Here is a 25,185-nt window from a genome sequence, read left to right on the forward strand (position 1 = left end):
GTTTTCAATCTACCTGCTGTTTGTTCAAACAGTCTGAAACTACTGTGTTTGTTTTTTTAGTTTGGTCCAAATTCCAGATCATTTCAGTTTTATTTTGTTTATTTTATTTTATTTATTTCAGTGCTTTTATTTGACTTTAGTTCCAGGTCTTGTTTTTATTTTCTATTCCCTCAGCTCGGTCTCGCGGGCAGCAGAAAGCTCAACAGCCAATCACATGCTTCAGACACAGCCGCCGTCCAATCAGAGTGACGCTGAAGTGACTCTGTTCTCTCCTCCTGAAAGACATAGGCGGGGTCTAATCACGTCATATGTTACGCATGACGTAAGCGCGTCCGTTGCAAAACAACATGGCGGCGTCCTTGCGTCGTCTGGCCGTCGGGCTGACGGTGCGGCAGGTGAACAGGTGAGTTTAACAGCGGCTGGAACCGGAGGCACGAGACAAAGCACCGGGACACGCGCACGGCCGGCCCGCCATGACAGCGAGCCGCGTGAACGAGCCGCGCGCCATTTAAAGTTTCCATTAAAAGATCCTTTAAAGAACGTTTACGTCCAAAGGTGGTGCGTTTGATGTGACGTCAGACAGGTGGGCGGTGCGTCGGGTACAGAGCCTTCGATAGAACAGAGTTACGTCACTTCCGTAGACTGCCGTTGTTTAAAAAAAAAAAAAAAAAAAAGGTCAGACTAAATATAGACCTACTTCCTGGTTCTGGGGGCGGGGCCAGTAGTTCCAAACATTGAGTCTGAACCCTTTCATTAGTATTTGTGCTGATCTACCAACTCCAGCTCTAAGGTGATCAGATATGGTCATCTTTGTCCAGTGTGTGTCCTGTATGGGTGTGCTTCCTGGTGTAAACTCTGTGTTTGGATCCGTTTCCTTCAGCTCAGCCTAACCCTAACCCTAACCCTAACCCTAACCCTAACCCTAACCAGGGGCTGGCGCTCATCGCTCACAGGTTCTGTAGAACCGCCTTTCCACACGTGGGACCGGCTCGGCTCGGCTCGGCTCGGCTCAGCTCAGTTCAGTATTCCCTCAGACCGTTTCCGTTCCAGATACTACCCACTTTCCAGTACCTGGTCGTCATAGCGATGCGGTGCGTTACTTCCTTGTGGTCTGCTCAGAGTTGCTGTAAACTCACCGGTTGCCTGTTGTCTGCTCTGAATGTTTACATGGTCCACCACAGACTGAACCTCCTGGACCCGGGTCTGCTTTATCTGTCCTCATGTGGACTCATGGAGCCGCAGATTGACTGTCCACTAACATCTGTTTATGGAAAAGGGCGGGGCAACTGTCTGACCAATCAGTGGTCTGCAGTGTTTATAAGTCACACTTTAGTACCTGGTCCCCGGTCCTGGAACCTCAGCGGAGGTGAGACCACAAAACCAGCACCGGGTACCAGATTCCAGGTCCTTTTTCAGAACGGAAACGCAAACAGGACCTGGACGAGCCGATCCCACGCAGTGGAAACGAGGCGTCATTTGTGTCTGAGCGTAAACCTGAACTGTCCGTCACCCACACTGTGGGATGGAATCTGCTCACAGACAGGAAGGGGTTATTATGGGATAGGCGGCTGCTGGGACCTGGGTTTGGGCAGAGCAGCAGAGGCAGGGCTGTGACCGGCTGTGATGTCACCTCTCCGGTGGTCATGTGATTCATGGAAGCCTGAAGAGTTCCAAACAAACAGTGTCCTGTTCTTGTGTGGACAAACAGCAGTGAGTGGGTTAACACACACACACACACACACACACACACCTGTTCTGTCTACTATGTGTGTGTGTGTGTGTGTGAAAAATAATAGACAGATAATTGAAAATAATAGACAGATGATATAGATGAAGTTGTGCTGAAAAACCAGATCCAAACATGGGTATAGTAAACATTTGTTTCTATAGTATATAAAGGCCAAATCAAAAGGACTGAAAAACAGACAGAATAGACTCAGACCACTAAGGGTTAATATGTGAATGTTTCTGACACAGAAGGGACAGTGGGACTGTTATTGTATTTATTTATTTATTTTTAATACAACTTGGTTAAATTCTTTTAGTGTGTGTATCAGTACTTTTTGAACATTTTGAGCACAATTTCAATAATACCACAATAATAATGAGAACTGTGATAATTTTAGTCACAATAACCGTGATATGAAATGTTCATCTGGTTCCATCCCTACTCTGAACTAATAGAATCTGAACATTTGAACAGGATCTGAAACTGGAATGTGCGTAAAACTGAATTTCAGTTTGAACACAGTCTGAACATTTGCTGATAGAACATTAGATCCTGTTGGATCAAATACAAATATGTTTAGGATTCGTGCAGATTTCTGCTGGAATTCAATTCTTCCAGGAAAAAATCATTTTAAAAAAAGAAACAAACCAAAAATTGCCTTTTAACAGTATCATGATATATTGTGATATATCATATCGTGATCCTAGTGTTGTGATTTGTATGGTATCAGCAGATTTTTGCCAGTACACAGCCCTAGTTGGACCACTGCTGTTGAAAATGAAGCCTCCCTTGTTTGTGAGTACATGCTCAGATCATCAGTTCACTGCTTCTGGACACAGACTTTTCCATCTAACTTCATATCTACAGCAAATAGGTTTAAGAAACGAGCACAGGACAAATAAAACTACCGACAGGCCTCACATGAAACCAGCATGAGACGGAAATGAATGACAAACAGAAGAAAGTAACTGTCAAAGTGGCAAAGTTATTATTGAAAACTAATGAAAGGACCAAAACTAGAACTGTAAAAACATTTTCGTTAACTGAAATAAATAAAAACTAGAATTAAAAGAAAAAAAACCATAACTAACTGAAACTGTATTGTGTGTTTACAAAACTAACTAAAACAGATAAAAATTATGGATGAAATTCCCTTCGTTTTCGTCTTTGTCAATGTCAGATTTATACGAAAACAATTTCTTTGTCTCTCTCAGTTTTCTGTGCTGTCTCCATACGACACTTTTTGCTCCGTCACTTGTGTTCACTTGTGGTTTCCAGTCGTCTTCTGGTCCCCACTCTACCTGGAAACATGGAGACTAAAGCAGCAGAGTCCTGTCTGGGATTGATTTGAATAGGAGCACAGAGAAGAAGAGAAAAGAGACAACTGAACTACAACTGAACTACAACTGAACTACAACTGAACTACAACTAAACTACAACTGAACTACAACTGAACTACAACTAAACTACAACTGAACTACAACTGAACTACAACTAAACTACAACTGAACTACAACTGAACTACAACTGAACTACAACTAAACTACAACTGAACTACAACTGAACTAAACTAAACTACAACTAAACTACAACTGAACTACAACTGAACTACAACTAAACTACAACTGAACTACAACTGAACTAAAACTGAACTACAACTAAACTACAACTGAACTAAAACTGAACTACAACTAAACTACAACTGAACTATAACTGAACTAAAACTGAACTACAACTGAACTACAACTAAACTACAACTGAACTACAACTAAACTACAACTAAACTACAACTGAACTACAACTAAACTACAACTGAACTACAACTGAACTAAACTAAACTACAACTAAACTACAACTGAACTACAACTGAACTACAACTAAACTACAACTAAACTACAACTAAACTACAACTGAACTACAACTGAACTAAACTAAACTACAACTAAACTACAACTGAACTACAACTGAACTACAACTAAACTACAACTGAACTACAACTGAACTAAAACTGAACTACAACTAAACTACAACTGAACTAAAACTGAACTACAACTAAACTACAACTGAACTATAACTGAACTAAAACTGAACTACAACTGAACTACAACTAAACTACAACTGAACTACAACTAAACTACAACTGAACTACAACTGAACTACAACTGAACTACAACTGAGCATTTAGAAAAAAATGAAAACTAATAAAAACTATCAAACCTGCTCTAAAAATGAATTAAAACGAACTGAATTAGAGAAAAAAAGTCCAAACTAAATAAAACTCAAGTAGAATGAAAAATCCAAAACTATTCGAACCTGTCAAAGTGGAGCCATATTTGTACCCACAATAAATGACACTAATGATCACATGACCTCAGTGGACACCAGCAGGTTGAACAGAACACCTCCAGTCCGACCCACAGAACCACATTTGGACTGGTTCAGGGTCCTGGTGTCTCCACTCTGGGTTTGGGTCGTCTGTTTTCAGCTCTAATGGACAGTCATGTGTTGGATGATGTCACAACTCTGACCTGAACAACAGCCAACATTTGGACCTGATACCAAACCCAGATAAGAGCAGACAGGAGGGCACCGAGAACCTGACCTTTGACCTTTGACCCAGGTCGAAAGAGAACTCTGTGAAAATAAGCATCTGTGAGTTTGATTTCAGAGACTAAAAATGGACAAGTTCATAAAACAGACGTTTGATCCTGTTTTCAGTGACTGACCAAGTCTGTGGTTCCACACTGGTTCTGGTTCTAAGTGTGTTCTGGTACCACTCTGGTTCTAAGTGTGTTCTGGTACCACTGTGGTTCTAAGTGTGTTCCGGTACCACTCTGGTTCTAAGTGTGTTCTGGTACCACTGTGGTTCTAAGTGTGTTCTGGTACCGCTGTGGTTCTAAGTGTGTTCTGGTACCACTGTGGTTCTAAGTGTGTTCTGGTACCACTCTGGTTCTAAGTGTGTTCTGGTACCACTGTGGTTCTAAGTGTGTTCCGGTACCACTCTGGTTCTAAGTGTGTTCTGGTACCACTGTGGTTCTAAGTGTGTTCCGGTACCACTCTGGTTCTAAGTGTGTTCTGGTACCACTCTAGTTCTAAGTGTGTTCTGGTACCGCTGTGGTTCTAAGTGTGTTCTGGTACCACTGTGGTTCTAAGTGTGTTCTGGTACCACTGTGGTTCTAAGTGTGTTCTGGTACCACTCTGGTTCTAAGTGTGTTCCGGTACCACTGTGGTTCTAAGTGTGTTCCGGTACCACTGTGGTTCTAAGTGTGTTCCGGTACCACTCTAGTTCTAAGTGTGTTCCGGTACCACTGTGGTTCTAAGTGTGTTCTGGTACCACTGTGGTTCTAAGTATGTTCTGGTACCACTGTGGTTCTAAGTGTGTTCTGGTACCACTCTGGTTCTAAGTGTGTTCTGGTACCACTGTGGTTCTAAGTGTGTTCTGGTACCACTCTAGTTCTAAGTGTGTTCCGGTACCACTGTGGTTCTAAGTGTGTTCCGGTACCACTCTGGTTCTAAGTGTGTTCTGGTACCGCTGTGGTTCTAAGTGTGTTCTGGTACCACTGTGGTTCTAAGTGTGTTCTGGTACCACTGTGGTTCTAAGTGTGTTCTGGTACCACTCTAGTTCTAAGTGTGTTCCGGTACCACTGTGGTTCTAAGTGTGTTCCGGTACCACTCTGGTTCTAAGTGTGTTCTGGTACCGCTGTGGTTCTAAGTGTGTTCTGGTACCGCTGTGGTTCTAAGTGTGTTCTGGTACCACTGTGGTTCTAAGTGTGTTCCGGTACCGCTGTGGTTCTAAGTGTGTTCTGGTACCACTCTGGTTCTAAGTGTGTTCCGGTACCACTGTGGTTCTAAGTGTGTTCCGGTACCACTCTGGTTCTAAGTGTGTTCCGGTACCACTCTGGTTCTAAGTGTGTTCCGGTACCACTCTGGTTCTAAGTGTGTTCCGGTACCACTGTGGTTCTAAGTGTGTTCTGGTACCACTGTGGTTCTAAGTGTGTTCTGGTACCACTCTGGTTCTAAGTGTGTTCTGGTACCACTCTGACCCCGGCTGCTTTGGAACGTCTGTATTTACATAGAACCTCAGATTTTGCACTTCCTGTCATTAGAAGACCAAGTACTGCGGACAAACGGATGTACAGTCTGTGTGTGGAACTGCTTCTTCTGCTGAGGTTCTGATCCAGGCTGTGTTGGTCTGGGTTCTACTGAGGTTCTGTTTGTGTCTGATGTCAGGTGTTAAAGGTGTTAAACTGTTTTGTTTTTTTTTGTTTTTTTTTCAGATCTCCTCATCTGAGCTGCTGCCAACAGCGATGTCTGAACACAGGTGAGTGACACTGGAGTTAGCCCCGCCCCCAACAATTACAACTGACACAAATTAAAAAGAATATCTGGAAATAGTTTTAGTTGGACTGTTTACAGTGGATACTGGGGACTTACAGTTACCATGGTTACAGTGGATACTGGAGAGTTACAGTTACCATGGTTACAGTGTCTGATTCAGTGGTTTCCTCGGTGCTGTGATGGGGGTGGTTACCTTGGTTACGGTGTGTGATGGGGGCGATTACCTAGGTTATGGTGCTGTGATGGGGGCTGTTACCTTGGTTACGGTGCTGTGATGGGGGCGGTTACCTTGGTTACAGTGCTGTGATGTGGGCGGTTACCTAGGTTACGGTGCTGTTATGGGGTGGTTACCTTGGTTACGCTGCTGTGATGGGGCGGTTACCTAGGTTACGGTGCTGTGATGGGGGCTGTTACCTTGGTTACGGTGCTGTGATGGGGGCGGTTACCTTGGTTACAGTGCTGTGATGTGGGCGGTTACCTAGGTTACGGTGCTGTGATGGGGCGGTTACCTTGGTTACGCTGCTGTGATTGGGCGGTTACCTAGGTTATGGTGCTGTGATGGGGGTGGTTACCTTGGTTACAGTGTGTGATGGGGGCGGTTACCTTGGTTACGGCGTGTGATGGGGGCGGTTACCTAGGTTGCGGTGCTGTGATGGGGTGATTACCTTGGTTACGGTGTGTGATGGGGGCGGTTACCTAGGTTACGGTGCTGTGATGGGGTGGTTACCTTGGTTACAGTGTGTGATGGGGGCGGTTACCTTGGTTACGGCGTGTGATGGGGGCGGTTACCTAGGTTGCGGTGCTGTGATGGGGTGATTACCTTGGTTACGGTGTGTGATGGGGGCGGTTACCTAGGTTACGGTGCTGTGATGGGGTGGTTACCTTGGTTACGGTGCTGTGATGGGGGCGGTTACTTTGGTTACGGTGCTGTGATGGGGGCGGTTACCTTGGTTACGGTGTGTGATGGGGGCGGTTACCTAGGTTACGGTGTGTGATGGGGGCGGTTCTCTCATTATTCTGTCTGTTTTCAGGTCGCGGCTTCTGGCTCCGCCCTCGGCCCCTACCTGTATTGGTTGTGACAGGTGGCGGTTACCTTGGTTACCAGCAGTACAAGAAGTGGGGACATGAGGAGGATGGAGCTCCGCCCACCCTGGCCACTCCCACACAGGTGAGAGTCTGCACTGGTCTGGTGGTTGTTTTCAGCTCTGGCTTTGGGTCTGACGTCGTCTTCACTGAGTTCACGTGAACGCGTCTGTTTCAGAAAATCAAACATCGTGTGAATGAAACTGTGAAGGATCTGAGGTTCCTCTGATCTGAGTCGGCCATGCTCAGTCACTGTGGACGTGTCAGACTTTTATTGTGAAAGGGTCAGTCTGTCACAGATGGTGAAAATACAGACGGTTTATCTGTTGATCAGTGTCATCAGTCATTATTGATCGGATTATTGATCAGTTTAACGGTGGTTCGTCTTTGGTTCTGGTCTCAGTGGGTCGGGTTCTGTCTGAGTTTGTAGAGTTGGACCAGGTCTGAGGTTTGGACTCAGATTTGGAGAAGACAGAGGAGATACGACTGGAAAAGCACACACTATTAGGCTCCGCCCACACAGCAGGTCACCCCCCCCCCCCATCACCAAAATCTAATCATTTGTTCCTTGTGCCAGTATCAACAGTTCCTGAAACTTTCATCCAAATCATAACTTGTTCATTTATCTTGCCAACAAACAAACAAACTCCAATTAAAACTTGACCTCTGTCTGACATCAGGTCATGTGACTCCCATCAGGTCATGTGACTCTGACCTCCTTTTATCTGTGTGTGTGACATCGTCTGCTTCCGTCCTGACTTTGACCTGACAGGAAGTGTCAGATAGAACACAAGTGCAGCCAGCAACAAGTGGGTCAAAGGGGAAGCCCCGCCCCTTTTCCTCACCGCCTCAGCTCACTCCTGATTGGCTGATCCACTGACTGCTGCTGACTAAGGTGATGGTGTGATTATCCAATCAGCTGTCAGGGTTTTATTATTTCCTTTTCAGATTTATGGGCTGTACATTCACACTCTTCATATTTTTTCAGTTTGTTGTTTGTGCAGTTTGTTGGTCGTTGTTGTTTCTTGGGTTTGTTTTGGTTGGATCCTGTTTATCCCCAGTGGGTGGAGCTTAGGTGTTGTCCCCTCCCTCCCTCTCTCCCTCCCTTATCCGTCCCTGTCTTTATCCTCTCCGTCCTCTCTCGGCCTCAGTCCTCTCTCTCTCTGCGTGGTCTTCTGCTCGTGTCTCTGGTGTTTTTCGCTCCCATGTGTCGGCCGCTCTTTTCTCCGCCCGCCGCCGCCGCCAGGACTCGTTCATGGTGAGGTTTTTTTCAAACCGCAGCGGCACCGCGCCAGACCTGCTGCGGCAGGTGAGGAGGCGGAAACGCACCAATGAAGGCGAACGGTTGAATGGAGCAGCAGGAGCAGCAGGAGGAGGAGCAGGAGGAGGAACAGGAGGAGGAACAGGAGCAGGAGGAGCAGGGGCAGTGAGGAGGCGGAGGACAGTTCGGTTCAGGTGAATCAGATCCAGGGTTCGGAGCTGGGGGGGGGGGGGGGGGGGGGTCCAACAGATGAGTCCCATCTGACCCATGGGATGAATTTATGAGGACGTCAGTGATTTTAGTTCCAGTCAGGGCTGTTCGGAAATATCGGTTCTGCAATATATCGCGATATTTCATTTCACAATACTGTATCAATACTAAAAAGTACTGTATGGATATTAAAAAGCACTGCATCAGTATTTTTAGGTATTTATTCAAATGCAGAGATTGTGGAGGTTAATTTTAGTTTTTTTTTGTTTTTGTTTTTTGTTTCTATTTTATTTGTTCTCATTTCCACTTTTATTCAATAATGTTGGTTCCTTTGTTGGGATTGAACTCAAATCCTGTTCTGATGTTAGTTGTGAACTAATAGAATCTGAACATTTGAACAGGATCTGAAACTGGAATGTCTGTAAAACAGAATTTAGTAGTAGCAGCAGTTTTTTATTTGGAGCTCACAGAATCATCAGATAACACAATCATACAACATGGTCAAAAAAATAAATAAATACCATTTTTTCTGCGCTGGAAAAGGAGTGTGCAGAAGTAGAACTTATTGACTCCGCCCCCTTTTTACAAACTAATAATCAAACTAGATCTGCTTCCTTTGCTTTTGTTTACACACATTTTCTTCTGTATATTTTTACAATAACACTAAATATTCATATACACTTTTTAGTCACCTCACACACAATCAGATTTACAGAATCAACTGTTTTAATATAAACTATAATATTTATATGCACTTTAAATATTTACTCCAAATACAATGATTAATAAATGTGATAAAATCTTCTTATCATGATAACCAATTAACTCCAATAATATCTTATTTGATGCGTACTTCTATAATGTTCTATATTTTGTTATTATACTGTATTTATTATCCTTTTAAATGCGTAAATTGAAGAAGACATTTTTCAGTTTTGTTCCAGATCATTCCACAGTTGAACCCTCTAACACACATACACTGGCTTTATATGTTTGTTCTACACTTCATGTTCTTGTAGATTTCAGTTCCCCTTAAATTCTAATTCCTTTGCCTGGGCTCAGACATTTCCTGTAGACTGTAGGGGAGCATATGGACATGGGCTTTAGACAGTACAATAAGAGTATTAAGGTCGACAGAATTTCAGTTTGAGCACAGGAACATTGTGTGATAGAACATGACATCCTGTTCTAATCAAATACAAAAGTCTTTAGTATTTGTGCAGATTTCAGATTTAATTCAATTCTTCCAGGAAATAATCATTAAAAAAAAAAGAAACAAGCGAAACATTGTCTTTTAACAGTATCATGATATATTGTGACATATGGCATTGTGATCCTAGTGTTGTGATTTGTATCGTGTCGTCAGATTCTTGTTAATCCACAGCTCTAGTTCCAGTCCAGTTCAGTTTTTATTTGACTTTGTTTCAGATCAGACCAGACTTTATTTATTCCACTGTGGGGAAATTTCATAGTTAAAAACAAACAACAAACAAGTGCAAAGAATAAGACAGATAGAAAAAAAAAACACAAATGAGTGAAACATGGAATAGAAAGAAACACAGACGGCTGGTGTTTATTTGAATATCAGCGTCGGTGCTGGTGTTTGAAAACCTTGAAAGTGCTTGAATTTGAGTTGAAGGGCTTGAAAGTGTTTTCAATTCGAACTCTGTGATTAATTGATTTATTTTTGACGTTAACTGAAACCAGAGCTCCTTCCACAGAGGTGACACGTTTGGAAAAATCAAACTTAGTTAAAAAAAGTGTCCATTCCAGCTGTTCTCAGGTCGACTCAGGTACAGTTTGATCTAATCCAGGGTTCTCAAACTCCTGTTCTTTCAGGTTCCACATTCAGCCTGATTTGATCTGCAGTGGGTAGTAAAATAAGAGCAGAAGAACCTAGAAATAATGACAACTACAAAGTTTTGTCTTTGTTTTAGAGCAAAAAAACCATTAAATTATGAAAATACTTACTTTTATAAACTATACAAACAAAAAAGATGTGAATAACCTGAAAAAACGGACATTTCTTCAGATAAATCAGTGTAATTTTCTCAGTCTTCTGCCTCCACTTCTCATTAGTCCATGTGCATTCTGGATCAGATCTCCAAAGACACTAAACACTGAGGAACAGGAAGAAAAGAGTTCAAACTGGACTGAATTTAATACAGACATTTCAGGTTGGACACATTTGTTCAGGTTAGTCACATTTTATTGGTACAGGAGAGTTTGGAAATGGAAAGAGTTTCATAATTTAATATTTTTTTGCACTAAAACAAAGACTTGATTTGCAGTTGTCATTATTTACAGACATAATGTAATATTTTTTCCATCAAACCCAGTAGTAAATCTGCAGTCCTTCTTCTGTGTGGGTTCTTCTGCTGTTCTTATTGGACTGTAGATCAGATTGGTCTGGATGTGGAACCCACACTAACATGAGTTCCACAGCCTGGACTGTGGAGTTTAGACACTGTGTACATTCATCCCAGGGGTCGGACTGGAAAAAAAATAAAGCAAAAGATGCAATGAGACAAAACCAAAGTGAGATGAAAGGACATTCCAGTGGCTGTGGGATGAACCGGAGCAGGACACTGAGGCTGGACTTTTATTCGCAGAAGTAAATGAAAGTGTTTGAATTTCAGTTGAGTGTTTTTTTATTTGAACTGTTTTATTTCCATGGTGTTCGATTTTAACCAGAGGATGTAAAAGCCAGTCCAAACTGCACAGAAACAGGAGTCAAAGTGTCGCTCATGTGAACAAAACAAACTGAAGGCTTAAAAAAAGGACAAAAACACATGAATAAGTCACAGCAGGTGAAAATGATGAAAAACCAAACAGAGCAGATCAATGAAAGTGTGTCCTATTTAAACCTGCCTTCTGATTGGTTGAAGAGTTGGCATGAAATCAGGTGAGACAGTGACCCATTAAAACAAACAAGGGGTGGGGGGGTGGGGGGGGTTTACAGTCAGAAGAGCTTAAAGTGTGTGTGTGTGTGTGTGTGTGTGTGTGTGTGTGTGCGTGCACGCACGTGTGGGGGAGGTGTTACCATGGAGACGGCTATTTTCCTTTTAGCCTAGCTTAGCCTCTGTGAGCCCGTTCATCCTGCGCTAACCTGCTAACCCAGTTAGCCACTGACACAGATCTGTGTTTATCAAAGCAGCTGAACGGATCTGAACCCCCCACCCCACCCCCACAGAGACACGGGTCACTGTGGAGTCTACACACTCAGCCTCTGGATGAATGGGTGGGTGGGTGGGTGGGTGGATGAGGGGTGGATATGGAAGTAAATGTGTCTCATCAGATTTGGAATTATTGAATTGAATTTGAATTTCCATTGAATTTCTTGCGCTGCATTTTTTTGCACTGAAATTACATATCTGAAATTTTAGTCTCTGAATTCAACTATGTTCATAAATTTAAAATTAAAAAAATTCAGATGCAAAAAATTCCGATCACAGATCCTGGACACAGAGGAAAAGCAATCAATTCTATCTCAAGTCGAACCGACAGCCAACCAATCAAGTTACGTTAGGGTGGTCATGTGACACCAATGCAGGAAGACGGTCAGCGCAGATGTGTGAACGGAATGTTTTGCATCTGAATTTTTTTTATTTTAAATTTATGAACATAGTTGAATTCAGAGAAAAGAAATTCAGATACTTAAGTTCAGTGCTAGAAATTCAACAGCTTTTTTAATTCCAAATCTGATGAAACAGATTGACTTCCATCTGTGGGTGGGGGGGGCAGCTGGGCCCAAAGTCTGGGTTAGGGTTCAGGGGACACCATGGTCCTGGATCCTGGGGGGTTCAGGGGACACCATGGTCCTGGATCCTGGGGGGTTCAGGGGACACCAACCTAATGTTGGCTTTAATAAACACATCAGATTATGTGGAAAAAACATCAGATGTCTGAGTGTTTAAAGTGTGTGTTCACACAACCAGTGACACACACACACACACACACACACACACACATCTACTGGATTAAATCCACTGTATGTGAAGGAAACAGAACACTGGAACAGAGGTAGAAGTCAGAGCAGTCATGTGATCCTTTTGAACTCCACACCTTTGAATGTGTTGTGTTTTTTATTGTTCTGTTTGTTTATTTTTACCTTCTGGGTCTGAGTGAGGGATTCTGCACACTTTGGACACCATGGTATGAAGGGTCACATGACTTTATGAAATACTAAACCATGTCAAATAGAAAACCAAACTATGAAAAACATCTGGACATTAGTACGACTGTAGGGGATTAAAGGACGTCTGTGGGGCGGGACAAGGACGTCTGTGGGCGGGACAACGAAGGGTTAATGGGGATGTTTTTTGGACCCAGTGGATCCAGTGTGTTTACATCTGCTGTGGTCTGAATACAAACAAACAAACAAACAAAGCCACCAGTCTGTGGACTCTGTCATAACCGTCTGCCGTCCTCTGTTAGCAGCTCTGTAGCCTATCAGTGTTAGCATCTCTGTTAGCAGCTCTGTAGCCTATCAGTGTTAGCATCTCTGTTAGCAGCTCTGTAGCCTATCAGTGTTAGCATCTCTGTTAGCAGCTCTGTAGCCTATCAGTGTTAGCATCTCTGTTAGCAGCTCTGTAGCCTATCAGTGTTAGCATCTCTGTTAGCAGCTCTGTAGCCTATCAGTGTTAGCATCTCTGTTAGTGGCTCTGTAGCTTAGCAGTGTTAGCATCTCTGTTAGCGGCTCTGTAGCTTAGCAGTGTTAGCATCTCTGTCAGTGGCTCTGAAGCTTAGCAGTGTTAGCATCTCTGTTAGCAGCTCTGTAGCCTATCAGTGTTAGCATCTCTGTTAGCAGCTCTGTAGCTTAGCAGTGTTAGCATCTCTGTTAGTGTCTCTGTAGGATAATAGGGTTAGTGGTGTTAGCATCAGTGTGCTGTATTTCAGCTCCTCCTGCTCCTCCTCCTGCTCCTGCTGCTCCTCCTCCTCACACATGCTCCGCCCCTTGCCCCGCCCCTGTGTCCTCCTCCTGTCTCCTTCCCGGTTTTAACTCGTTATGTCGTCATTCTAATCAGGCTTCAGGTGCCTCGCTTGGCGCTCCGTCGTCGTCTGAATGCGTTGAGTGGGGGCGTGTCTCGCCCCGCCCATTGGCGTCGCCGGCCAATTGCCTTCCTCTGCTATGTGCTGTCTGTCAATGCTCTACGGCCACTGGCCAATCGGGTAAGAGCAGCTGCAGGCTGACCTGTGATTTGATGATGGAGAGGGGGAGGGGCTTATCACATATGGACCTCCACTGGTTTCTCCTCCTCCTCCTCTCTCTCCTCTCTCTCTCCTCTCTCTCACCTCCTCCTCCTCTCTCTCTCTCTCCTCCTCCTCTCTCTCACCTCCTCCTTTCTCCTCCTCTCTCTCTCCTCCTCCTCTCTCCTCCTCTCACCTCCTCCTCTCTCTCCTCTCTCTCTCCTCTCTCTCACCTCCTCCTCTCTCCTCCTCTCACCTCCTCTCTCCTCTCTCTCTCCTCTCTCCTCCTCTCTCACCTCCTCCTTTCTCCTCCTCTCTCTTCCCCTCTCCTCCTCTCTCTCCTCTCTCTCTCCTCTCTCTCACCTCCTCCTCTCACCTCCTCCTCCTCTCTCTCTCCTCCTCTCACCTCCTCTCTCCTCCTCCTCTCTCTCACCTCCTCCTTTCTCCTCCTCTCTCTCTCCTCCTCCTTTCTCCTCCTCTCTCCTCCTCTCACCTCCTCCTCTCTCGCCTCTCTCTCTCCTCTCTCTCACCTCCTCCTCTCTCCTCCTCTCACCTCCTCTCTCCTCTCTCTCTCCTCTCTCTCACCTCCTCCTCTCTCCTCCTCTCACCTCCTCTCTCCTCCTCCTCTCTCTCTCCTCCTCCTTTCTCCTCCTCTCTCCTCCCCTCACCTCCTCTCTCTCCTCTCTCTCACCTCCTCCTTTCTCCTCCTCTCTCCTCCCCTCACCTCCTCTCTCCTCTCTCTCTCCTCTCTCTCTCCTCTCTCTCCCCTCCTCCTTTCTCCTCCCCTCACCTCCTCTCCCCTCTCTCTCTCCTCTCTCTCACCTCCTCCTTTCTCCTCCTCTCTCCTCCCTCACCTCCTCTCTCCTCTCTCTCACCTCCTCCTCTCTCCTCCTCTCTCCTCCTCCCCTCACCTCCCCTCACCTCCTCTCTCCTCTCTCTCACCTCCTCCTCTCTCCTCCTCCTCCAGGTGGCGTTGTATCGTTCCTTCCCCACTCGTCTCCTCTCTCGGGCCTGGGGTCGGCTGAATGGAGTTGAACTGCCCACGTGGCTGCGCAAACCCATCTACTCCCTTTACATCTGGACCTTTGGAGTCAACATGCAGGTAAACAAACAGCTTTACTACTGTTTACTGTTAGTTTACTACTGTTTACTGTTAGTTTACTGGTGTTTACTACTGTTTACTGGTGTTTACTACTGTTTACTGTTAGTTTACTGGTGTTTACTGTTAGTTTACTGGTGTTTACTACTGTTTACTGGTGTTTACTACTGTTTACTGTTAGTTTACTGGTGTTTACTGTTAGTTTACTGGTGTTTACTGTTAGTTTACTGGTGTTTACTACTGTTTACTGGTGTTTACTACTGTTTACTGTTAGTTTACTGGTGTTTACTGTTAGTTTACTGGTGTTTACTACTGTTTACTGTTAGTTTACTGGTGTTTACTGTTAGTTTACTGGTGTTTACTACTGTTTTACTGTTAGTTTACTGGTGTTTACTACTGTTTACTGGTGTTTACTACTGTTTACTGTTAGTTTACTGGTGTTTACTGTTAGTTTACTGGTGTTTACTGTTAGTTTACTGGTGTTTACTACTGTTTACTGTTAGTTTACTGGTGTTTACTACTGTTTACTGTTGTTTACTACTGTTTACTGTTAGTTTACTGGTGTTTACTACTGTTTACTGTTGTTTACTACTGTTTACTGTTAGTTTACTGTTGTTTACTACTGTTTACTGTTGTTTACTACTGTTTACTGGTGTTTACTACTGTTTACTGTTAGTTTACTGGTGTTTGCTACTGTTTACTGTTGTTTACTTCTGTTTACTGTTAGTTTACTACTGTTTACTGTTAGTTTACTGGTGTTTACTACTGTTTACTGGTGTTTACTACTGTTTACTGTTAGTTTACTGGTGTTTACTGTTAGTTTACTGGTGTTTACTACTGTTTACTGGTGTTTACTACTGTTTACTGTTAGTTTACTGGTGTTTACTGTTAGTTTACTGGTGTTTACTGTTAGTTTACTGGTGTTTACTACTGTTTACTGGTGTTTACTACTGTTTACTGTTAGTTTTACTGGTGTTTACTGTTAGTTTACTGGTGTTTACTACTGTTTACTGTTAGTTTACTGGTGTTTACTGTTAGTTTACTGGTGTTTACTACTGTTTACTGTTAGTTTACTGGTGTTTACTACTGTTTACTGGTGTTTACTACTGTTTACTGTTAGTTTACTGGTGTTTACTGTTAGTTTACTGGTGTTTACTGTTAGTTTACTGGTGTTTACTACTGTTTACTGTTAGTTTACTGGTGTTTACTACTGTTTACTGTTGTTTACTACTGTTTACTGTTAGTTTACTGGTGTTTACTACTGTTTACTGTTGTTTACTACTGTTTACTGTTAGTTTACTGTTGTTTACTACTGTTTACTGTTGTTTACTACTGTTTACTGGTGTTTACTACTGTTTACTGTTAGTTTACTGGTGTTTGCTACTGTTTACTGTTGTTTACTTCTGTTTACTGTTAGTTTACTACTGTTTACTGTTAGTTTACTGGTGTTTACTACTGTTTACTGGTGTTTACTACTGTTTACTGTTAGTTTACTGGTGTTTACTGTTAGTTTACTGGTGTTTACTGCTGTTTACTGGTGTTTACTACTGTTTACTGTTAGTTTACTGGTGTTTACTGTTAGTTTTCTGGTGTTTACTACTGTTTACTGTTAGTTTACTGGTGTTTACTGTTAGTTTTACTGGTGTTTACTGTTAGTTTACTGGTGTTTACTACTGTTTACTGTTAGTTTACTGGTGTTTACTACTGTTTACTGGTGTTTACTACTGTTTACTGTTAGTTTACTGGTGTTTACTGTTAGTTTACTGGTGTTTACTGTTAGTTTACTGGTGTTTACTACTGTTTACTGGTGTTTACTACTGTTTACTGTTAGTTTACTGGTGTTTACTGTTAGTTTACCTGGTGTTTACTACTGTTTACTGGTGTTTACTACTGTTTACTGTTAGTTTACTGGTGTTTACTGTTAGTTACTGGTGTTACTGTTAGTTTACTGGTGTTTACTACTGTTTACTGGTGTTACTACTGTTTACTGTTAGTTTACTGGTGTTTACTGTTAGTTTACTGGTGTTACTACTGTTTACTGTTAGTTTACTGGTGTTTACTGTTAGTTTACTGGTGTTTACTACTGTTACTGTTAGTTTACTGGTGTTTACTACTGTTTACTGGTGTTTACTACTGTTTACTGTTAGTTTACTGGTGTTTACTGTTAGTTTACTGGTGTTTACTGTTAGTTTACTGGTGTTTACTACTGTTTACTGTTAGTTTACTGGTGTTACTACTGTTTACTGGTGTTTACTACTGTTTACTGTTAGTTTACTGGTGTTTACTGTTAGTTTACTGGTGTTTACTGTTAGTTTACTGGTGTTTACTACTGTTTACTGGTGTTTACTACTGTTTACTGTTAGTTTACGGGTGTTACTGTTAGTTTACTGGTGTTTACTACTGTTTACTGTTAGTTTACTGGTGTTTACTGTTAGTTTACTGGTGTTTACTACTGTTTACTGTTAGTTTACTGGTGTTTACTACTGTTTTACTGGTGTTTACTACTGTTTACTGTTAGTTTACTGGTGTTTACTGTTAGTTTACTGGTGTTTACTGTTAGTTTACTGGTGTTTACTACTGTTTACTGTTAGTTTACTGGTGTTTACTACTGTTTACTGTTGTTTACTACTGTTTACTGTTAGTTTACTGGTGTTACTACTGTTTACTGTTGTTTACTACTGTTTTACTGTTAGTTTACTGGTGTTTACTACTGTTTACTGTTGTTTACTACTGTTTACTGGTGTTACTACTGTTTACTGTTAGTTTACTACTGTTTACTGTTGTTTACTTCTGTTTACTGTTAGTTTACTACTGTTTACTGTTAGTTTACTGGTGTTTACTACTGTTTACTGGTGTTTACTACTGTTTACTGTTAGTTTACTGGTGTTTACTGTTAGTTTACTGGTGTTTACTACTGTTTACTGGTGTTTACTACTGTTTACTGTTAGTTTTACTGGTGTTTACTGTTAGTTTTCTGGTGTTACTACTGTTTACTGTTAGTTTACTGGTGTTTACTGTTAGTTTACTGGTGTTTACTGTTAGTTTACTGGTGTTTACTACTGTTTACTGTTAGTTTACTGGTGTTTACTACTGTTTACTGGTGTTTACTACTGTTTACTGTTAGTTTACTGGTGGTTTACTGGTAGTTTACTGGTGTTTACTGTTAGTTTACTGGTGTGTTACTACTGTTTACTGGTGTTTACTACTGGTTTACTGTTAGTTTACTGGTGTTTACTGTTAGTTTACTGGTGTTTACTACTGTTTACTGGTGTTTACTACTGTTTACTGTTAGTTTACTGGTGTTTACTGTTAGTTTACTGGTGTTTACTGTTAGTTTACTGGTGTTTACTACTGTTACTGGTGTTTACTACTGTTTACTGTTAGGTTTACTGGTGTTTACTGTTAGTTTACTGGTGTTTACTACTGTTTACTGTTAGTTTACTGGTGTTTACTGTTAGTTTACTGGTGTTTACTACTGTTTACTGTTAGTTTACTGGTGTTTACTACTGTTTACTGGTGTTTACTACTGTTTACTGTTAGTTTACTGGTGTTTACTGTTAGTTTACTGGTGTTTACTGTTAGTTTACTGGTGTTTACTACTGTTTACTGTTAGTTTACTGGTGTTTACTACTGTTTACTGTTGTTTACTACTGTTTACTGTTAGTTTACTGGTGTTTACTACTGTTTACTGTTGTTTACTACTGTTTACTGTTAGTTTACTGTTGTTTACTACTGTTTACTGTTGTTTACTACTGTTTACTGGTGTTTACTACTGTTTACTGTTAGTTTACTGGTGTTTACTACTGTTTACTGTTGTTTACTTCTGTTTACTGTTAGTTTACTACTGTTTACTGTTAGTTTACTGGTGTTTACTACTGTTTACTGGTGTTTACTACTGTTTACTGTTAGTTTACTGGTGTTTACTGTTAGTTTACTGGTGTTACTACTGTTTACTGGTGTTTACTACTGTTTACTGTTAGTTTACTGGTGTTTACTGTTAGTTTTCTGGTGTTTACTACTGTTTACTGTTAGTTTACTGGTGTTTACTGTTAGTTTACTGGTGTTTACTGTTAGTTTACTGGTGTTTACTACTGTTTACTGTTAGTTTACTGGTGTTTACTACTGTTTACTGGTGTTTACTACTGTTTACTGTTAGTTTACTGGTGTTTACTGTTAGTTTACTGGTGTTTACTGTAGTTTACTGGTGTTTACTACTGTTTACTGTTAGTTTACTGGTGTTTACTACTGTTTACTGTTGTTTACTACTGTTTACTGTTAGTTTACTGGTGTTTACTACTGTTTACTGTTGTTTACTACTGTTTACTGTTAGTTTACTGGTGTTTACTACTGTTTACTGTTGTTTACTACTGTTTACTGTTAGTTTACTGGTGTTTACTACTGTTTACTGTTGTTTACTACTGTTTACTGTTAGTTTACTGTTGTTTACTACTGTTTACTGTTGTTTACTGTTAGTTTTCTGGTGTTTACTACTGTTTACTGTTAGTTTACTGGTGTTTACTGTTAGTTTACTGGTGTTTACTGTTAGTTTACTGGTGTTTACTACTGTTTACTGTTAGTTTACTGGTGTTACTACTGTTTACTGGTGTTTACTACTGTTTACTGTTAGTTTACTGGTGTTTACTGTTAGTTTACTGGTGGTTTACTACTGTTACTGGTGTTTACTACTGTTTACTGTTAGTTTACTGGTGTTTACTGTTAGTTTTACTGTGTTTACTGTTAGTTTACTGGTGTTTACTACTGTTTTACTGGTGTTTACTACTGTTTACTGTTAGTTTACTGGTGTTTACTGTAGTTTACTGGTGTTTACTACTGTTTACTGTTAGTTTACTGGTGTTTACTGTTAGTTTACTGGTGTTTACTACTGTTTACTGTTAGTTTACTGGTGTTACTACTGTTTACTGGTGTTTACTACTGTTTACTGTTAGTTTACTGGTGTTTACTACTGTTTACTGGTGTTTACTACTGTTTACTGTTAGTTTACTGTTGTTTACTACTGTTTACTGTTGTTTACTACTGTTTACTGTTGTTTACTACTGTTTACTGGTGTTTACTACTGTTTACTGTTAGTTTACTGGTGTTTACTACTGTTTACTGTTGTTTACTTCTGTTTACTGTTAGTTTACTACTGTTTACTGTTAGTTTACTGGTGTTTACTACTGTTTACTGGTGTTTACTACTGTTTACTGTTAGTTTACTGGTGTTTACTGTTAGTTTACTGGTGTTTACTACTGTTTACTGGTGTTTACTACTGTTTACTGTTAGTTTACTGGTGTTTACTGTTAGTTTACTGGTGTTTACTGTTAGTTTACTGGTGTTTACTACTGTTTACTGTTAGTTTACTGGTGTTTACTGTTAGTTTACTGGTGTTTACTGTTAGTTTACTGGTGTTTACTACTGTTACTGTTAGTTTACTGGTGTTTACTACTGTTTACTGTTGTTTACTACTGTTTACTGTTAGTTTACTGGTGTTTACTGTTAGTTTACTGGTGTTTACTGTTAGTTTACTGGTGTTTACTACTGTTTACTGTTAGTTTACTGGTGTTTACTACTGTTTACTGTTGTTTACTACTGTTTACTGTTAGTTTACTAGTGTTTACTACTGTTTACTGTTGTTTACTACTGTTTACTGTTAGTTTACTGGTGTTTACTACTGTTTACTGTTGTTTACTACTGTTTACTGTTAGTTTACTGGTGTTTACTACTGTTTACTGTTGTTTACTACTGTTTACTGTTAGTTTACTGTTGTTTACTACTGTTTACTGTTGTTTACTACTGTTTACTGGTGTTTACTACTGTTTACTGTTAGTTTACTGGTGTTTACTACTGTTTACTGTTGTTTACTTCTGTTTACTGTTAGTTTACTACTGTTTACTGTTAGTTTACTGGTGTTTACTACTGTTTACTGTTAGTTTACTGGTGTTTACTGTTAGTTTACTGGTGTTTACTACTGTTTACTGGTGTTTACTACTGTTTACTGTTAGTTTACTGGTGTTTACTACTGTTTACTGTTAGTTTACTGGTGTTTACTGTTAGTTTACTGGTGTTTACTGTTAGTTTACTGGTGTTTACTACTGTTTACTGTTAGTTTACTGGTGTTTACTACTGTTTACTGTGTTTACTACTGTTTACTGTTAGTTTACTGGTGTTTACTGTTAGTTTACTGGTGTTTACTGTTAGTTTACTGGTGTTTACTACTGTTTACTGTTAGTTTACTGGTGTTTACTACTGTTTACTGTTGTTTACTACTGTTTACTGTTAGTTTACTGGTGTTTACTACTGTTTACTGTTAGTTTACTGGTGTTTACTACTGTTTACTGTTAGTTTACTGGTGTTTACTGTTAGTTTACTGGTGTTTACTACTGTTTTACTGTTAGTTTACTGGTGTTTACTACTGTTTACTGGTGTTTACTACTGTTTACTGTTAGTTTACTGGTGTTTACTGTTAGTTTACTGGTGTTTACTGTTAGTTTACTGGTGTTTACTACTGTTTACTGTTAGTTTACTGGTGTTTACTACTGTTACTGTTGTTTACTACTGTTACTGTTAGTTTACTAGTGTTTACTACTGTTTACTGTTGTTTACCTACTGTTTACTGTTGTTTACTACTGTTTACTGGTGTTTACTACTGTTTACTGTTAGTTTACTGGTGTTTACTACTGTTTACTGTTAGTTTACTGGTGTTTACTACTGTTTACTGTTGTTTTACTACTGTTTACTGTTGTTTACTACTGTTTACTGGTGTTTACTACTGTTTACTGTTAGTTTACTGGTGTTTACTACTGTTTACTGTTGTTTACTTATGTTTACTGTTAGTTACTGGTGTTTACTACTGTTTACTGGTGTGTACTACTGTTTACTGTTAGTTTACTGTTGTTTACTACTGTTTACTGTTGTTTACTACTGTTTACTGTTGTTTACTACTGTTTACTGGTGTTTTTCTACTGTTTACTGTTGTTTACTCTTTATCTTAACCCTATCTGATCAGTGTTGTGTGAAGGCCTTTCATACAGACTGATCCCTCAGACTGATTGGATCCTTTATATTCATTCAATACCAGGACTGGTACTGACCCTGGTTCTGGTACTGACCCTGGTTCTGGTACTGACCTGGGTTCTGGTACTGGACCCTGGTTTCTGGTACTGACCCGGGTTCTGGTACTGACCCTGGTTCTGGTAACTGACCCCAGGTTCTGGGTACTGACCTGGGTTCTGGTACTGACCCTGGTTCTGGTACTGACCCGGCTCTGGTACTGACCCTGGTTCTGGTACTGACCCGGCTCTGGTACTGACCCAGGTTCTGGTACTGGACCTGGGTTTCTGGTACTGACCCTGGTTCTGGTACTGACCTGGGTTCTGGTAACTGACCCTGGTTCTGGTACTGACCCGGTTCTGGTACTGACCCAGGTTCTGCTACTGACCCAGGCTCTGGTACTGACCCTGGTTTCTGGTACGACCCGGTTCTGGTACTGACCCAGGTTCTGGTGCCACTCGGACACAGACACTGGTGTTTGTTTGTAGTTTTTGGTGCTGATGTAACTTCCTGTCTCTTTTCTGTCGTCCAATAGGAGCAGCGGTTTGAAGATCTGCATCACTACAGGAACCTGGGGGAATTTTTCCGCCGCCGTTTCTGAAGCCGCTGTTTCGACCGCTGTGCTCCGCCTCCTGTCTGGTAACTCCGCCTCTCCTTTGTTTGGGTGGGGTTTGGGGCTCACCTCATCAGCTAAAAAATGGACCAGTTTAGACCAGAACGTTTCCAAACAAAGGATGAAGGTTCAGAACAGCAGGAACCATCAGAGCTGGAGTTCTGGAGAAAGGTTGGACTGTGCCATCATTCACCTGAACGTCTGTGAGGAAACGCTTGTCTTCCAAAAGGGGGTGTGGCTATGTTACCAGATCAGAACGGGCTTTTCAGAAGGGGCGTGGCCTCTGTGGACTGCTGCTGTTACAGGAAAAACAAATAAATGAACTGAGGAAACAGCAGCATGTGACCTGGGACAACTGACTGAAGAGCATTAGTAACCTGTCTGTCTGTGTGTGTGTCTGTGTGTGTGTCTGTGTGTGTGTCTGTCTGTGTGTGTGTGTGTGTGTCTGTGTGTGTGTGTGTGTGTGTGTGTGTCTGTGTGTGTGTCTGTGTGTGTGTCTGTGTGTGTGTGTGTGTGTGGTGTCTGTGTGTGTGTCTGTGTGTGTGGTCTGTGTGTGTGTCTGTCTGTGTGTGTGTCTGTGTGTGTGTGTGTGTGTGTGTCTGTGTGTGTGTCTGTCTTGTGTTGGTGTCTGTGTGTGTGTCTGTGTGTGTGTCTGTGTGGTGTGTGTGTGTGTCTGTGTGTGGTCTGTGTGTGTGTCTGTGTGTGTGTCTGTCTGTGTGTGTGTCTGTCTGTCGGTGTGTGTGTCTGTGTGTGTTTGTCTGTCTGTGTGTGTGTCTGTGTCTGTGTGTCTGTCTGTGTGTGTGTCTGTGTGTGTGTCTGTGTGTGTCTGTGGTGTGTGTGTGTCTGTGTGTGTGTCTGTGTGTGTGTCTGTCTGTGTGGTGTCTGTGTGTGTGTCTGTGTGTGTCTGTCTGTGTGTGTGTCTGTGTGTCTGTGTGTGTGTCTGTCTGTGTTTGTCTGTCTTGTGTGTGTGTCTGTCTGTGTGTGTGTCTGTGTGTCTGTGTGTGTGTCTGTGTGTCTGTGTGTGTGTTGTCTGTGTGTGTCTGTGTGTGTGTCTGTGTGTGTGTCTGTCTGTGTGTGTTCTGTGTGTCTGTGTGTGTGTCTGTCTGTGGTGTGTCTGTGTGTGTCTGTCTGTGTGTGTGTCTGTGTGTGTGTCTGTGTGTCTGTGTGTGTGTCTGTGTGTCTGTGTGTGTGTCTGTCTGTGTGTGTGTCTGTGTGTCTGTGTGTGTGTCTGTCTGTGTGTGGTGTGTCTGTGTGTCTGTGTGTTGTGTCTGTCTGTCTGTCTGTGGTCTGTGTGTGTGTGTGTCTGTGTGTCTGTGTGTCTGTGTGTGTGTGTGTTGTGTCTGTGTGTGTGTGTCTGTGTGTGTGTGTGTGGTCTGTGTGTGTGTGTGTGGTGTGTGTCTGTGTGTCTGTCTGTGTGTGTGTCTGTGTGTGTGTCTGTGTCTGTGTGTGTGTCTGTGTGTGTCTGTGTTGTGTGGGTGTCTGTGTGTCTGTCTGTGTTGTGTCTGTGTGTGTGTGTCTGTGTGTGTCTGTGTGTGTGTCTGTCTGTCTGTGTGTGTGTCTGTGTGGTGTCTGTGTGTGTGTTGTGTGTGTGTGTGTGTCTGTCTGTCTGTGTGTGTGTCTGTGTCTCTGTCCATCTGTCCAGACGTCTCCAGCTGATGGGCGGATCCTTCACTTCGGTCAGGTGAAGAACTCAGAGGTGGAGCAGGTGAAGGGCATCACCTACAGCCTGGAGAACTTCCTGGGTCCACAAACAAGGCGGAGCAATGGTAAGACCACACCCACTGTTTTTTTTTAAGGAACTTCCTTCTATGGACAAGGGGGCAGGACATTTGTTTTTGAAGCTCCAGGTGACAGTTGTGTTACAGCCTGTGGGCGTGTCTGTTGTTTCAGACTCCGCCCCCTCCTCCTTTCAGGACGGCCTCCTGTGGCGTCCTGACACTCAGCTGTTCCACGTGGTCCTACCTGGCACCAGGTGACTACCACTGCTTCCACTCCCCCACCGACTGGAGGGTGGAGCTACGACGACACTTCCCAGGTATGTGGCTCCACCCACCTGTTCACATGGTCACCTCCTCCATCTGTTTACTCCACCTGTTTACTCCACCTGTTCACTCCTCCAGCTGTTTACTCCACCTGTTTCCTCTCTCTCTCCCTCTCTCTCTCTCTCAGGTTCGTTAATGTCAGTTAATCCGGGCGTGGCTCGTTGGGTCAAAGAGCTCTTCTGTCTTAACGAGCGTGTGGCTCTCACCGGCCAATGGGAGCACGCTTCTTCTCGTTTACAGCGGTTGGAGCCACAAACGTCGGTTCCATCAGACTGTACTTTGACAAGGTGAGAAAAAGACAGTGACCGTTTGTGTGTACTGACTCGTCTGTTTTGTGTAACTTGTCTGTTTTAGTGACTCATCTTTTTTGTGTAGTGACTCGTCTGTTTTGTGTGACTCGTCTGTTTTTGTGACTCGTCTGTTTTGTGCAGTGACTCGTCTGTTGTGTATAGTGACTCGTCTGTTTTGTGTAAAGACCGTCTGTTTTGTGTAGTGACTCGTCTGTTTTGTGTAGTGACTCATCTGTTTTGTGCATGACTCGTTTGTTGTGCATAGTGACTCGTCTGTTTT

The 25,185-nt window shown here is 42.1% G+C and overlaps 1 protein-coding gene across 1 annotated transcript; it reads left to right on the forward strand.

Moving 5' to 3' along the window:
- The first annotated feature begins 321 nt into the window (after positions 1-321).
- LOC115416636 (phosphatidylserine decarboxylase proenzyme, mitochondrial-like) lies at positions 322-24,920 on the forward strand. Its single transcript, XM_030130473.1, is given in 11 exon segments — positions 322-403; positions 6,007-6,050; positions 7,099-7,235; positions 14,779-14,913; positions 22,496-22,555; positions 22,558-22,599; positions 24,216-24,339; positions 24,464-24,530; positions 24,532-24,608; positions 24,743-24,835; positions 24,838-24,920. Coding segments are annotated over 11 exon segments (918 nt in total). The 5' UTR covers positions 322-347.
- The last annotated feature ends 265 nt before the right edge of the window (positions 24,921-25,185 follow it).

This window comes from Sphaeramia orbicularis, unplaced genomic scaffold, assembly GCF_902148855.1.
Source record: "Sphaeramia orbicularis unplaced genomic scaffold, fSphaOr1.1, whole genome shotgun sequence".
NCBI classification, from domain to species: Eukaryota; Metazoa; Chordata; class Actinopteri; order Kurtiformes; family Apogonidae; genus Sphaeramia; species Sphaeramia orbicularis.